The sequence below is a fragment of the Pezoporus occidentalis genome, unplaced genomic scaffold, assembly GCF_034315485.1.
Source record: "Pezoporus occidentalis ecotype Australia unplaced genomic scaffold, CSIRO_AGI_Poc_V1 ctg76, whole genome shotgun sequence".
Classification (NCBI taxonomy): Eukaryota; Metazoa; Chordata; class Aves; order Psittaciformes; family Psittacidae; genus Pezoporus; species Pezoporus occidentalis.
Window position 1 is genome coordinate 334058 of NW_026916115.1, and position 13391 is coordinate 347448.

Consider the following 13391-nt stretch of genomic DNA (forward strand, 5'->3'; position numbering starts at 1 on the left):
TTTTATGTCTATCATCCTCCCAGTGAGGATCAATGTGTTCTTTATGAGCAATATTTTTAATCTCATAATCCCCTTTATGAGTAATGCTTTTAATTTCAGAGACCATAAGCACTGGCATTGAGACAATATAACATATATGAAAAAACTTCAAGAAAGAAACTATAGGAAACACTGGATGGACTTGGCACAATTACAGTGCTTTTCTTCTTCTGGGATTCTTCACCACTAGCCAATAAACCAAGGATATGTTGGAATGCTATTAATTAATTCACCTCACTGTGCCTTGCCATGACAATTGATATGCTCCTGGGTTCCAGAGAAATCCCATGAACCATATGAGATGGAATACTTAGCTGGGGCTGGGTGAACTAAGGACAACTTCAGTATCTTAACTTTGAAACTGGAAATCCAGTAGCAAATTGAGTTACATACAGAAGGCACAAAATAAAACTTGAGCATCTACACAAATGCCGATGTTGAAATTTTGTAGGATAAATCACTTTTTATTTGTGTGTTTCACAGTTTCTGTGTCTGTCTAAAATACACATGTGAGGAACACACCACAGGTCCCCACAGCAAAATGCCTACAATCTGTGGATGGGCTACAGAAAACTAGCATTATCCTGTTCTGCCCACAAAGCACATCAGTGACAATTGTGTCTTCCAGTTCTAAGGAAAATCCAGAGTTACACACCTATGTCCTACTCTGTGCCCATACAGATACATATGTAGGGCATGTAATGAAGAAAAGGTATACGTAGCAAAATTAAATGAAGAAAGTGAAACGAAGGGAATTACTTAAACAGCTTACAGATGGTAACTAAATTAGTTGAAAGCTGAAGGATTGTTTTTTCAACACACAGCTCAACAGCATTGTAAAACTTTCAGTATTGTAACCCAGAAGCTCATGAGAAATAGTAATTACCACAGCTGAACTCCTGAGCTCTTGTATTTTCTTACCCACAGGCCAGCCAGACAAGCCCTTGATCCTTCCTTACCCCAGCACTTTCCAGACTTCTGGAAAGTACAGCTGCTCCTTTACACCTCTCAGGTCTCCTGTTGCCCACCTTACACTTTATTTTGAACACCATCACCTTCCTCTTCTGACTGTGTCAGAAGGTGCCCCATACACTTTCCTCCCATTCCTTCCCTGTGTCTCATAGCCAGCAGCCCCTCTGTCTGTTTCTGCGCTGAGCACAGCATGTGGAACCCACACTGCTCCAGAGCTCAGGCTGATGGCAAGTCACATCCACTCTTTCAGAGGCATCCTAGAAAGCTCCTCAGAAAAAGGTATCATGGCTGGTATCATTCTACCCAGAATTGATGGCTTATGCGGAGTATGAAGCTAGTGCTAGGCACTAAGTGCAGCCTTAAGGCTCTCCTAACTGCGAGGAAAATGCAACCACAGCTCCCATGATAACCCTTCACCCTGCATCCTGTCATTGTCTCCCAGCTGACTGTCACATAATACATTTTTTCTTACAACTGCCTCTGTTCTATACACTCTTCCAGTTTCCATCCCAGACATATTGCCAGATTGTCCTGGGAAGACCAAGTAGAGTGAAAGGATAGGTGCACTAAATCAAACTGAAGTACAGCATCTGCTTAGGTTCTTGATGAGTCTAAAACCGACTCACCATCCACCTGACCCAATGTACTACTTCCTCTATTATTATCAACCACGATGTAAATAAACCAAGTTAGCATAAGAACAGAACCCATGAAAGAATTTACCGTACACTCATCATCCACATTTGCTTTCTTAGATTTAAAAACCAGAGGGACTTCCATGACCATCTAGTTGGCTCTTCAGCATAATACGCATCAGTCCCCCATCCCTGCATCAAGACCAGCCTTATCACTACCAAGAGTAAGGATTACTTCATCCCCATAAACAATATGAAGTCATTCTTCTCACCCGTTCAGCACTGGAAAGACTTCAGCTGAAGTACTGTACCCAGGTTTGAGCATGGCTCTTCCAAGAAAAGTAAGGGCTGACTGAGTAACTCTGATAGAAGAAAGGATGGGTTTTCTTGGAATAATAGCAATTCAGTCCTGGAACAGATTCCCCAGGAAGACTATAATGCACATCACTGAAGATGATATTAGCGATAGGAATAATATTGGTACAAATTATTTGGCTTGGGGCAGGGAGATATAGACTGAAAAAGGTCGCTTCAGCACTATTTGCTTTGAACCTCAGTCTGTTTGAGCAGGAGCCTTTGTTTCACAAAGGCATCTACTCCTAACATAAAGATTGGTAGTAACGGGGCAGCATCCAGACATAAATCCTAAGGTAAGTTATTCCACTAGTTAAGTGCTATCCCACTAAAATTTTGTGCTTGATTTCAGGTCTGAATTCATCTAGCTTACATGCCTCTCCTTGTGCTTCCACTCTGCTACACTTCTCATGTGCTTTGGTTAAAATTAAGGGGATTTGCCCTGCTATGAAGAACAAGGCTAGTGGTGTCCAGGACAGTTAAAAAACTTCATGAAAAATATTTTGGCTATAAAGTGTTGTGCAAAATTTTTTATTTTTTATCCTAAGCAAATTACTGTTGTCTGAGATATTTATAATCAGTTGTTGAAAAATGAAATTTACCTTTTGAATCTGTTTGAAATGAGTACTTTAAGTCAAATGTCTGAGGACACCACTTCAGCTGAGGTACCCATTCCTTACTCTCCCGTTGTTTTTTTTTTTGACAAAACCTGAAAAAGGACATTATTTTGAAGCGAAGTAGAAAAATTTGATGATCACATGCAGAATTCTTTTCTTTTGGAGGGAGGGGATGAGAAAGAGGGGGAATTCCTGATTTATGATCAAATATAGACTTGTTCAAGTGTAAAGGAGACCCCTTTTTGAAAACACTTAAGCTGGCACTTAACTTTTATTACTGTGGCAAAATTAAGCATGTGCTTGAGTGGTTGCAGAGTCTGAACCATAAAATGTCATAGCTTTTATAGCATTGAGTCTGCTTTCTGCCTGCTGCATCTAATAAACATTAAGAGGTGAAATTCTGTCCCCATCGGGGTCAATGGTAAAATTCTCATTGACTTCAGAAGAATCAGGATTTAGCACAAAAAATCTCCATCATTGTCACTGCAGCCCACAGATGACATTAGCAGACAGAGGCCATCTGCTCACTCTTGTATGGACACTTTTATAATTTAATCTTTCTGTTTTCCTTAGCTTAATTAAAATTATCCCAAATGGGAAGCACATCATTGGCTCTTTGGATAGGGATACTTCATTTCAGGCTGCTTGTTAGAAAATAAGCAGAAAAGAGATAGTGCACCGTACATACTGAGCACACACATACAGAACAAACTGACATATGCATGTGGCACTTACGGACATGGTTTAGTGGTGGACTTAGCAGTGCTAGGATAACAATTAGACTTGATGACTGTAAAGGTTTTTTCCAACCTAAATGATTCTATGATTCTATGAAAATACACGACATAGCTGTTCCGTACTCCTCACAGCAAAATTCCCTCTTAAAAAGTTGGTCCCTTAAGGAAAAAAAAAAAAACTAATGTAGAGCCATTAAAGTACTTTCTATACCTTCCAACACTACTTCCATCAGCCTTGCTTAGGACATGAGTAAACTGGTATTTTTTCCATAAGCAGCAACCCTAAAGTCTCAAGTCAGGTGCTGAAAGTCCAGGTTGCTTTGCCACATCTTGAGCTGAGCTTGGGTACTGTATTCCTGCCTTGCAGGTGTGCACAGGCCTGCATAAACAGAGTTTGTAACACTCCAGCTGTGGAGGAGCACTGAAGCACAAGATGGCAGAAGTCAATTTACCACCAGCTGGATATATTCACCCAGCCAAGTGAATAAGAGTACAAGACCATCTAACAAGATCACTTTCATGGAAGTGAGCAATTTGATTTGAATAAGCCAAGGGAGAAAACAATATACCCTTTGCTCTATAATCTCTAATTGAAAGTTCTGCTTCTCTATGAAGAGATCTGCTTCTTTTCACATCTCTATTTTTTCTTTCTACATCTGAGACAGTAAAACCCTACAGCTAATTTTCTTTACTGGTTTAAATAAGCCTCAAATTAATGCATTTAGTTAGGTCAGTGTGCAGTTAGATATATTATAAAATTCAAATCAAGCTCTCCATAGAGAATCCTGTTTTCATTTTTGTGAAGTTTCATGTCCAAGGATAACAAGAGCACCCTTTATTTACCAGCACAGTCCCATGTCATAATTCAAATGCCCTTCTCTTGCACAGATGTCCCTGTCACTGCTGATCAAAAAGGCATTCAAGAATCACCTTGATCTGTGTCCCAAGATTAACTTCATCCAGAAGAGTTTAGCCAGACTTTGCCTTTGCATATCAGATTTTACTTTGCCTCATCTCACTTCTTTCTTCCAGTATAAACCTTTAAGCCCAGGGTTTATTACCTCCATACCTCAAATACTTACTGTGTGACAGCACATCAGAACATCAACATCTCCATCCCCCACTGAGCACATTGTTTAATCACTTAAAATGTTTCTCTGAGAGTCATCCTTTCAGAATGTTGTAGCTCATTTTAGCTAATAAAAAGCCTTAAGGAGTTTCATACATAGTTCGTCTTTAAAAGGACTAAGAAAATATCCTGTATGCACTATTTTTCCCTTGAAATCCACCCATGTTCTTTTTTTCCTGAGAGTAAGGTTCAATCTTAGATGGAGAGATTATAAATCTCAAAATTGCTTTGGTTTCTCAATTGCACAAGGCAGAAATTAACCTATTACATTTTAACAATTCTCTCTTCTATAGAAAAGCAATATTGCTTCTTCTGGTTTTTTTTTCTTCCACAGTGATATAAAAAAATTTGCATAGTACTCAATGAAAAAAGTATGGAACTCTGTCTGGGGACAGGTGATCAGTTAACAGAGAGTTTGTACGTCAGGGTCAAAGGGAAAACAGCTATGGGAGACATTACTGTGGGGTTACAGACCACCTGATCAAGAGGAACCTGCGGATGAAGCACTCTGTAGACAGATAGGAAAAGCCTCATGCTCGCAGGCCCTTGTTCTCATGGGGGACTTCAACCACCCTGACATCTGTTGGAGCAACAGTAAGGCCCAGCACAAGCAATCCAGGAGGTTCCTTGATTGTGTGGAAGACAACTTCCTTCTGCAAGTAACAGAGGAGCTGACAAGGAGAAGTGCCATGCTTGACCTCGTGCTCACCAACAGGGAAGGGCTCGTTGGAAATATGACTCTCCAGGGCAGCCTTGGATGCAGCGATCATGACATAGTTGAATTTGAGATCCTCAGGACAGTGAGAAGAGCGTGTAGCAAGCTCACTGCCCTGGACTTAGAGCAGAATTTGGCCTCTTCAGGAACCTGCTCAGTAAGATTCCATGGGATATAGCCCTAGAGGGCAGGGGGGCCCAAGAATCTTGGTTGATATTCAAGGATCACCTGCTACAAGGTCAGGAGTGTTGCAACCCAACTACAAGGAAGTGCAGCAGGAGGGCCAGGAGACCTCCTTGGATGGATAAGGAGCTGCTGAGAAAAATTCAAGTGAAAAAGAGGCTTATAAAAGGTGGAAGCAAGGACAGGCAGCCTGGGAAGAATACAGAGATGTTGTCTGGGAAGCTAGGGACCAGGTTAGGAAAGCTAAGGCCCAGTTAGAATTAAACTTGGCTAGGGATGTTAAGGATAACAGGAAGGGATTCTATAGGTATGTATCAAATCAAAAACATACTAGGGAAAATGTAGGCCCCCTCCAGAAGCTCTCGGGAGAACTGGCTACACAGGATTTGGAGAAGGCTGAGGTTCTGAATGACTTCTTTGCCTCAGTCTTCAAGGGCAAAGGCTCTGACCGCACCACCCAAGTTGTGTGGTTTGGTTGATACGCTAAAGGGAAGGAATGCCATCCAGAGGGACCTCGACACGCTTGTGAGGTGGGCTGATGCCAACCTCATGAAGTTTAACCATGCCAAGTGCAAGGTCCTACACCTGGGTCGGAGCAATCCCAGGCACAGCTACAGGTTGGGCAGAGAAGAGATTCAGAGCAGCCCTGCAAAGAAGGACTTAGGGGTGCTGGTCAATGAGAAAATGAACATGAGCCAGCTGCAGTGTGTGCTCGCAGCCCGTATCCTGGGCTGCATCAAAAAGAGCATGACCAGCAGGTCAAAGGAGGTGATCCTGCCCCTCTACTCTGCTCTTGTGAGACCTCACCTGGAGTATTGTGTGCAGTTCTGGTGTCCTCAACATAAAAAGGACATGGAACTGTTGGAATAAGTGCAGAGGAGGGCCACGAGGATGCTCAGGAGAGTGGAGCACCTCCTGTATGAAGATAGGCTGAGAAAGTTGGGGCTGTTCAGCCTGGAGAAGAGAAGGCTGCGTGGAGACCTCATAGCAGCCTTCCAGTATCTGAAGGGGGCCTATAGAGATGCTGGGGAGGGACTCTATTAGGGACTGTAGTGATAGGACAAGGGGTAACGGGTTAAAACTTGAACAGGGGAAGTTTAGATTGGATATAAGGAGGAAATTCATTCCTGTTAGGGTGGTGAGGCACTGGAATGGGTTGCCCAGGTAAGTTGTGAATGCTCCAATCCTTGGCAGTGTTCAAAGCCAGGCTGGACAGAGCATTGGGTGGCATGGTTTAGTGTGAGGTGTCCCTGCCCATGGCAGGGGAGTTGGAACTAGATGATCTTAAGGTCTTTTCCAACCCTAACTATTCTATGATTCTATGATTCTCAATCGTTTTCAACATATAGTCTTGCAGTTACATACCAAGGGCCCATATAAAGCTCACTGAAGACAATGGAAGCATCTTTTTTGACTTCAAAATCAGGGTTAGCTCTAGTACTTTTCAGTCATAATTAATTTGATTTATACTAAGAGAACCAACAGGAAAACATTATCAAATTACAAAGTTACCATGAGACAGTATGGTGGGTGGTGCTCTGATGTCATGGACAGCATTCTGTCAGGTTAAGAACACCTGGCCACATCTTGAGGAAAGAAAAAAAAACAACCTCAATTTTCTGCATAAAAAGGGTAGGGTTTTCACATTTTTAATGTAAGCAACAAAAATATTGCTAATTTCTTCACCTATTCTATAAAAATGTTTTTGTCCATTTCTTCTACACATATTCTACCATATATAGTTAACTTAAGAACACTCCACGTTTCTTTCCTCTTGTTCTATTTAACCACCTGCTTCACTCTTCTCTCACCCAACTTCTCTTCATGCAGTTTTCTCTACCATTCTCTTTCTATTCTCCCTTTCTTTGCAACTCCCATGCTCTTTTCCACCCTTAAGGTCCTTCACTAAAAGTCTTTTCTTCTACTTGATTCTAGAATAGTATTTCTTACAACTGCTCTAAGAAAAAAACAACCAAACAAAAGAAAAAAGGAGAAACAAAGAGGTAGTGCATATTCCATCTCCTCTTTGCAGCCTGATTATCCTTCTGCCTCAAATACCACTCTTTCGTTCTTTTTATGTATGCTTCTAACATGCAGGTGAGGAGAATCTCCAGGGTCCTATGGTAATACCATGAAGCTCACTGAATTATAACATAAGGGATGTAAGAAATTGTGCAAAGCAACATCAACAGCTCAGAGAAAAGCTGTAGAACCAGACCTCAGGAAACATTTGGTTTACAATTTAATTTTCAAAGAACCTAGTGTGTAATACAAGGTTTTTAGTGTGGTTTTCTAAACCTAGCATCAACTGGTTGTCACTGACAAAATTATCTGATCTTGGCACTGCTTATGACTCAGTCACTGCAAAGCTGAGGTGTTCTCATCTGGCTTCTTGTCAGGCTGAGACAGGCTTTGCTCTCCTTCCAGGCCTTGACAAACAGCCAATTTTAGCTCAAAGATCGTGGCACATTTAACTGCAATAAATGTTCCTTTCCTCATATTTTTCAGGTCCCACATTCCTGTTTATCATTCTCATCTTGTAATCCTTGACCTACTTTTTCATAGGTGTCTAAAACTATTCTCCATTTGTTGTCATATGTGGCCAGATTAAAAAAAAAGAAATTCTCAGTGAAATAGATGGAGACTGTCAGGTACTCCGTACTCAGGAAATATTAGACTATTTAGTTACATGACTTGAGAGTTTAATGTTTGGCTCCTGCTTATCTGAAGAGCTGCTGAAATTACTGAAGAATTGTGGCTCTGACAGGTAACTGTATATACATTTTTCTTTATGGTCATTAACAGATGACATACTACCATAATAAAAAAAATATAATAAGGACAGTAATAAAAGTGTTATGTTCTAGCAATGTTTTGTAAATTCATTGCTCTAAGGTAGCACTTTATATTTCACAGGGTACTTTTTTTTTCCCTGTTTTTTGGTAAACCAGAGGCAGGGCACAGTATGGACACCATAAAATATTTTTTGCTGCCCTGTTACAAATTCTGAAAATATAATTTTTTTAGCATATTTTTTTAGTGTTTGATAGGATCAGTAGACATTAAGCATTTATTCTTTACACTTTGTCACAATAAAAACTAAAGCTTAGTTACCTGAGTGTTATTTATTTCTGTATTACCCCTATGACTCTGTGTAGACAGCCATTTCAGTTGTATGTAATGGGGCTGTAGTACAGCAAAGAGCATTCCAGAGAACAACACGTGCATGGATTCTGCCCTCCATCTTATATACATCTACTGTTAGTTGCTATGAAGTGTTACTGTCCTTTTCTTCTGAAACCCAAACAACTATCCCTGTTCCTCAATTACTGAAATAAACAATCTCTCCAATTCCACACAGTTTTATTTTTACAAATACAAGCAGAAATGAAACCCTCCTTTGAGAAAGTACAGAGAGAGTTCACAAAGCTGAGAAGACACTGCTGCCTCTAGTTCTACAAGTTTTTTTCTACCTAGATGGACAGCAGGACTTTTAGGCAGCTGGAGATAGGCTTGCTTTACCTCCATCATGGATATTAGAACACACAGCTTGGAGCAATCTTCATTCCAGACTGGATACTGCTCTTATACAGTTTCTTGTTAGTTCAACTACAGTCCATTAATACAGTTTCTGATATCTCTTGGATATGATGCTGTTTGGTTGTTTAATAGAGTGGCTGGGATACAAGGTAAAGAGGCAGAGGATTTAGGTGCTGGCTGTACAATTTTGGATTTCCAGCCACCTTCCTAAGGCTGGAGCCCCATGTCTCCTGGAGCAATGGTGCTGCTGATCCAAGAGGAAGGCTATGTTTCAAAACACCTTGCTGACCAAGGCTGCTTTAAGGTTGGGCTTAACTATGAAATGGTGCTGAGGAAAAGTGTCATCTCAGATGTCCATAATGCATCAGGACACTACAAGAGCCCTTCTTCAATACTTCCCTAAATACCACAGTGAAAAACATGAAGTCCCCTAACCCCTGCTGCTCACAATGTCCTGAAATACCAGGTATGAAAGAGATGGTATCCTTGTGTAAGGGCACAACTATTTCTTCTCCCTCAGAGCCTAAAGGACCTCTTTAACCATGGAGGCCATGCTGTACATGGGCCTCCACTTTCCTCAGCACCACCTGCCTGCCCGGCATGGGGCCTGCAGGCAGCCATACCCACTCACCTGTGTCTCCCATGATGGAGAGGGCAAACCCTGAGGCTGGACACTTGGGAGAGCCTTGCCTCTCAGGGGGATCAGCTATACCCCAAGTCTGCGAGGGTCCTCGGCCGGGGGTGCTTGCCTACCACGGCGGCTGGAAACCATTACCCATCCCTGACACCCTGAGGTGGCACTGGGGGGGGGAGGCCGAGGTCAGGGGAATAGCGGCTCCCGCCACACCTGCAGGGGGCGCTGCGACCCCCGCTCGCGGACGGCACCCGGCGCAGCCGGCCCCCGAGGAGGGGCAGCGCAGTGCGCATGCGTGCAGGTCCCCGTGGGCCTCGGGGGCGGTAGCGCGTGCGCGCTCCGAGTGCGCGGGGCGGGGCTCGCGCTCACCCTGGTAACAGCACCGCTGCGGGGCCGCGCCCTGCTGAGGCCTTCTCTTGCTTCTGTCACCATGCAGGGCGAGGACGTCCGGTACCTCAAGAGGTAGCCTGTGGGGCTGGCCTTGGCGGGGAGGAGAAAGAGATGGTTATTGTAGGTCCGAGGTGCGGCAGGTTGTGGGGGTTTGGGTTGGAAGGGGATCGTGGGGTTGAGGCGCGGCAGGTTGCGGCGGAGGCTGGGCATGGGGCTGTGTGGCTGAGGCGCGGCAGGTTGTCCCGAGGGGTGGTGTGGTGTGCCGTGCCGTTGTGTGGAGAGCTGAGGGGTGTGCGAGGAGACAGGTGTTGCAGGCTGTCGTAGGGGATGGATGGGAGGTTATGGACTGGGGTAGTACGAGGGGACTGAGACCACGGGGCAGTGGCATTTTAGCCTATGGTGAGGGCTGAGTGGGAAGTTGTGGGATAAAGGGGCAAGAAGGGGTTGTGGGCTGCTGATGGAGTGTGGAGCTGAGGTGCTCTGGGATGAGTGGTTTGGAAATGAGAGGTATATTTGTTAGGGGCAGTCCGAAGGGTGGTTGTCTAGTCTGGTGGGCAGGAGGCTTGTATGGGTACTGGGAGGCTGGGTAAGGGATGAGTAATGGTTATAAAGTGGGTTTAGGCTGGGCTGAGAGATGGGATGGATGGCATGCTTCTGGTAACTGGTTGAAGGAGGTGGTAGATTGGAGGGATGCACTGCTTTGAGGCTGACTGGTGGCATTTTGTGATGTGCATTTGAGATGGTGCACTTAGGTTCCAGCAAGTTGAAAGGGTATAGTTGCTATTAGGAGTGGGGAGGGGCATTGCTGTGGGCAGGTGGTAGCTTTGGGGAACAGACAGGCTGGAGACTGAGAAGGGAGTATAGGCAGTAAGTGCATGTTCAGGGTGCATCTGGAGAGATGAATTGATTTGGAGGAGATATTAGGGCATGGTGTGGCAGATTGTGGGAGGGATGGGACAGGTAATGTGGTGAGTTGAATGCAGTAATCTGGGAGTCGAGATGGACCTGATAGGTAACCATGGGTATGAAGTGGGCGATCAGAATTTGATGTTAAAGATGTGATGAATGAATGGTACCTTTATCTGTCTACTGGCAGTGGGACCAGTCAGCCTAATAGGGTCTGAGTAGGCGACTGTTGGCTCTCCATAAGTTGTTTCAAAGCAAAAGTGCTAGCAATCCCAGAAGATGTCAGGACATTGCATCCTCAATCCCATGGAGTTCTGGGTTGTGGTTTTTTTTGTTGTTGTTGTTGGTTTGTGTGTGTTTTTTTCTTGTTTTTTTTTTGGGGTGGGTGGGGGGAGGTGAGGAGTGTTTTTGTTTAGATTTGTTTTTTTCTTTCTTTTCATATGCCACATATTAAGATTCATAATTAGAAACAGTGTGGGATACCCCTCTTGATAGTCTTTGAACATTAATTCTGTCATATAATTGCAATAACAGGTAAAAATAAATGGCCACCTGTAACTACATAAGTAGCTGTAACTTTAGAGGAGTGCCTGTTTCTGGCTTTGGATGTTCTGTTTGTGCCATCTTAGGTGATTTTTCGAACACTCTTCTTCATTTTGTAGTCATCCCTGCAACAAGCATACTTTTCTCTCTTTTAAGGGAGCACAAGCCAAAACATCCACAGTGCTGATTAACAGGGCTAGGGTTGTGTGTGAGTCTGGTACTCCTTCCCTTTGTCATCCTCCTTGAGCAGTCCCCCTCCCACCAAGTCTGACTTGCTAGGATTTGTTACTGGATTTTCAGCCTTATCCATGTGTGCTATTTGTGCCACTTGTGATTAGGATAGTTTGGTTTTGGTTTTTTCCCCCTGAAGGAATTAGTTGATAAAGGTTATTCACACACCAGCTTTGGTTGTGTGAGTTCATCTAGAATAGCTTTTGTCTGTAGAAAAGGCCTTCCTCTTTTAAACCTCTAACAGAGTAGGATTCTTGTTGACAAAGCAGGCAGTGAAGTGAAAGGATGGCCTGTGCGTGAGAGGTCCCCAGTGCATTGCTACTTCCATTAGTTACAAGAATGTCTGTATTTAAAAATTTTTTATGAATATATATATGAGTATATTTTTGAATATATATACAAACTTAAGATGTATAGAAAATCAATAAAGTAGATGTTTGTGGATTCGATGGGGAAGGAGGGATCATTTATCTGAAAGATTTTTTTTGTTTGTTTTATTTTGTCATGCTGGCAATATGAATGCAGTGTTTTCCAAATGGAAAACAGTTTTAGTGGCTGGATAGTGCATTTTAGTGTATGTCTTCAAGCAGTTCACAAGGTAAAATTTTTCAGATTGGGAACTTGAATGTGAATTGATTTGTGACTCCATTAACTAGGAAATAGCTCACATAGTGAGAGTGGTTATCAATGTGAGAGGGCAGAAAATCTCTGCAGCTGTAGATTTTTCAGCTTATTCATCTGTTTTACAGAAAAAATTACGTATGGAAAATGCTAAAACTGTTTAAGCAGTCTTAGGCTGAGGTTCTGCTGGTAGCTAAGCTCATCACTGCTTTACTGCTGCTAAAAGGAGGAGGTCTCACTCCATCCTGTTTATCCCTGCTCATAGATCGGAAGTGTTATTCTCTCTTTGTAGAGCACTTTAATTCGGTAACACATTAAAAAACTCCCTCTGCCCAAAACATGAAGAGTTTTCTGTCAGATTGCTGGAATTGGTTTTGAAAGGTTTTGATGAGCCCTCATGCTGAACAAAGGTGACTGCAAGGAGCAGTTAAAACATGGGAAGATCTAATCCTTCTGGCAATGATGAGCTGTTAGTTCAGCTTTAGTCCGTGTAAAACGATGCCACATTCCTTCAGGCCCACTTGTTCTCTACCCATCCTTTTCTTTATATCTGTAAATATTACCAAGCTGTCAATTTACAGAGGTTTGCCTGTCATGAGGATCATTTGTGGTTGGGATCTCCTGGTAGATCTAAATATGGGGGAAATACTGTTGGGAGTGAGGAGTAAGAAGTTGTTCTTTTCAAATAGATTTGTTGTAAGCTTTCTGCTCTGAAAGGCTGAACCTTGTGAGAACAGACTGTTCTGAAGCATCTGCTTCAAAATACTGTTAAAGGGAAGAAAACACAGGTTTCTTTAAAAAAATCTTAAGTGGTAAATGGAGTTCTGCTACAGTCTCAAGGAAGATGCTGCTTTTAGCAGTGAGCTATATTTGTTTGCCCTGTAGCTTTATGTCCTTGTAAGTCTGGTATTGAACTAGTTTCCTTATTTCCCACAGCAGACCTTTCTGTGGTTTGTGGGCTTTTTTGGGCAGCTGTATCTCAGGAAAAAGGTAATTTTGTGCTCGTATTCAGCAGAAGGGGAAGCACTGCTGTAGTAGCTGGAGGCACACATTTCAAGCATTTTCTGAAGAGAGCGCTTACATTGAAGGCTGTATCTGGATTTGCTGACATTTGTAGCTCTGTGAGGCTGAAGTAGTTTTCCCTG

At 42.9% G+C, this 13391-nt stretch overlaps 1 protein-coding gene across 2 annotated transcripts in view; it reads left to right on the forward strand.

Annotated features, from left to right (window-relative positions):
• Nucleotides 1-9860: 9860 nt before the first annotated feature.
• Nucleotides 9861-13391, forward strand: part of KIFAP3 (kinesin associated protein 3) — a 69780-nt gene continuing 66249 nt past the window's right edge. Inside the window, exon 1 of one of the 2 annotated variants that reach the window (XM_062602280.1) lies at nt 9861-10017. In XM_062602280.1, coding sequence (XP_062458264.1) covers nt 9986-10017 — 32 coding nt within the window. In that variant the 5' untranslated portion in view covers nt 9861-9985. The remainder of the gene's footprint in view (nt 10018-13391) is intronic. The other variant, XM_062602279.1, reaches the window with a different exon arrangement.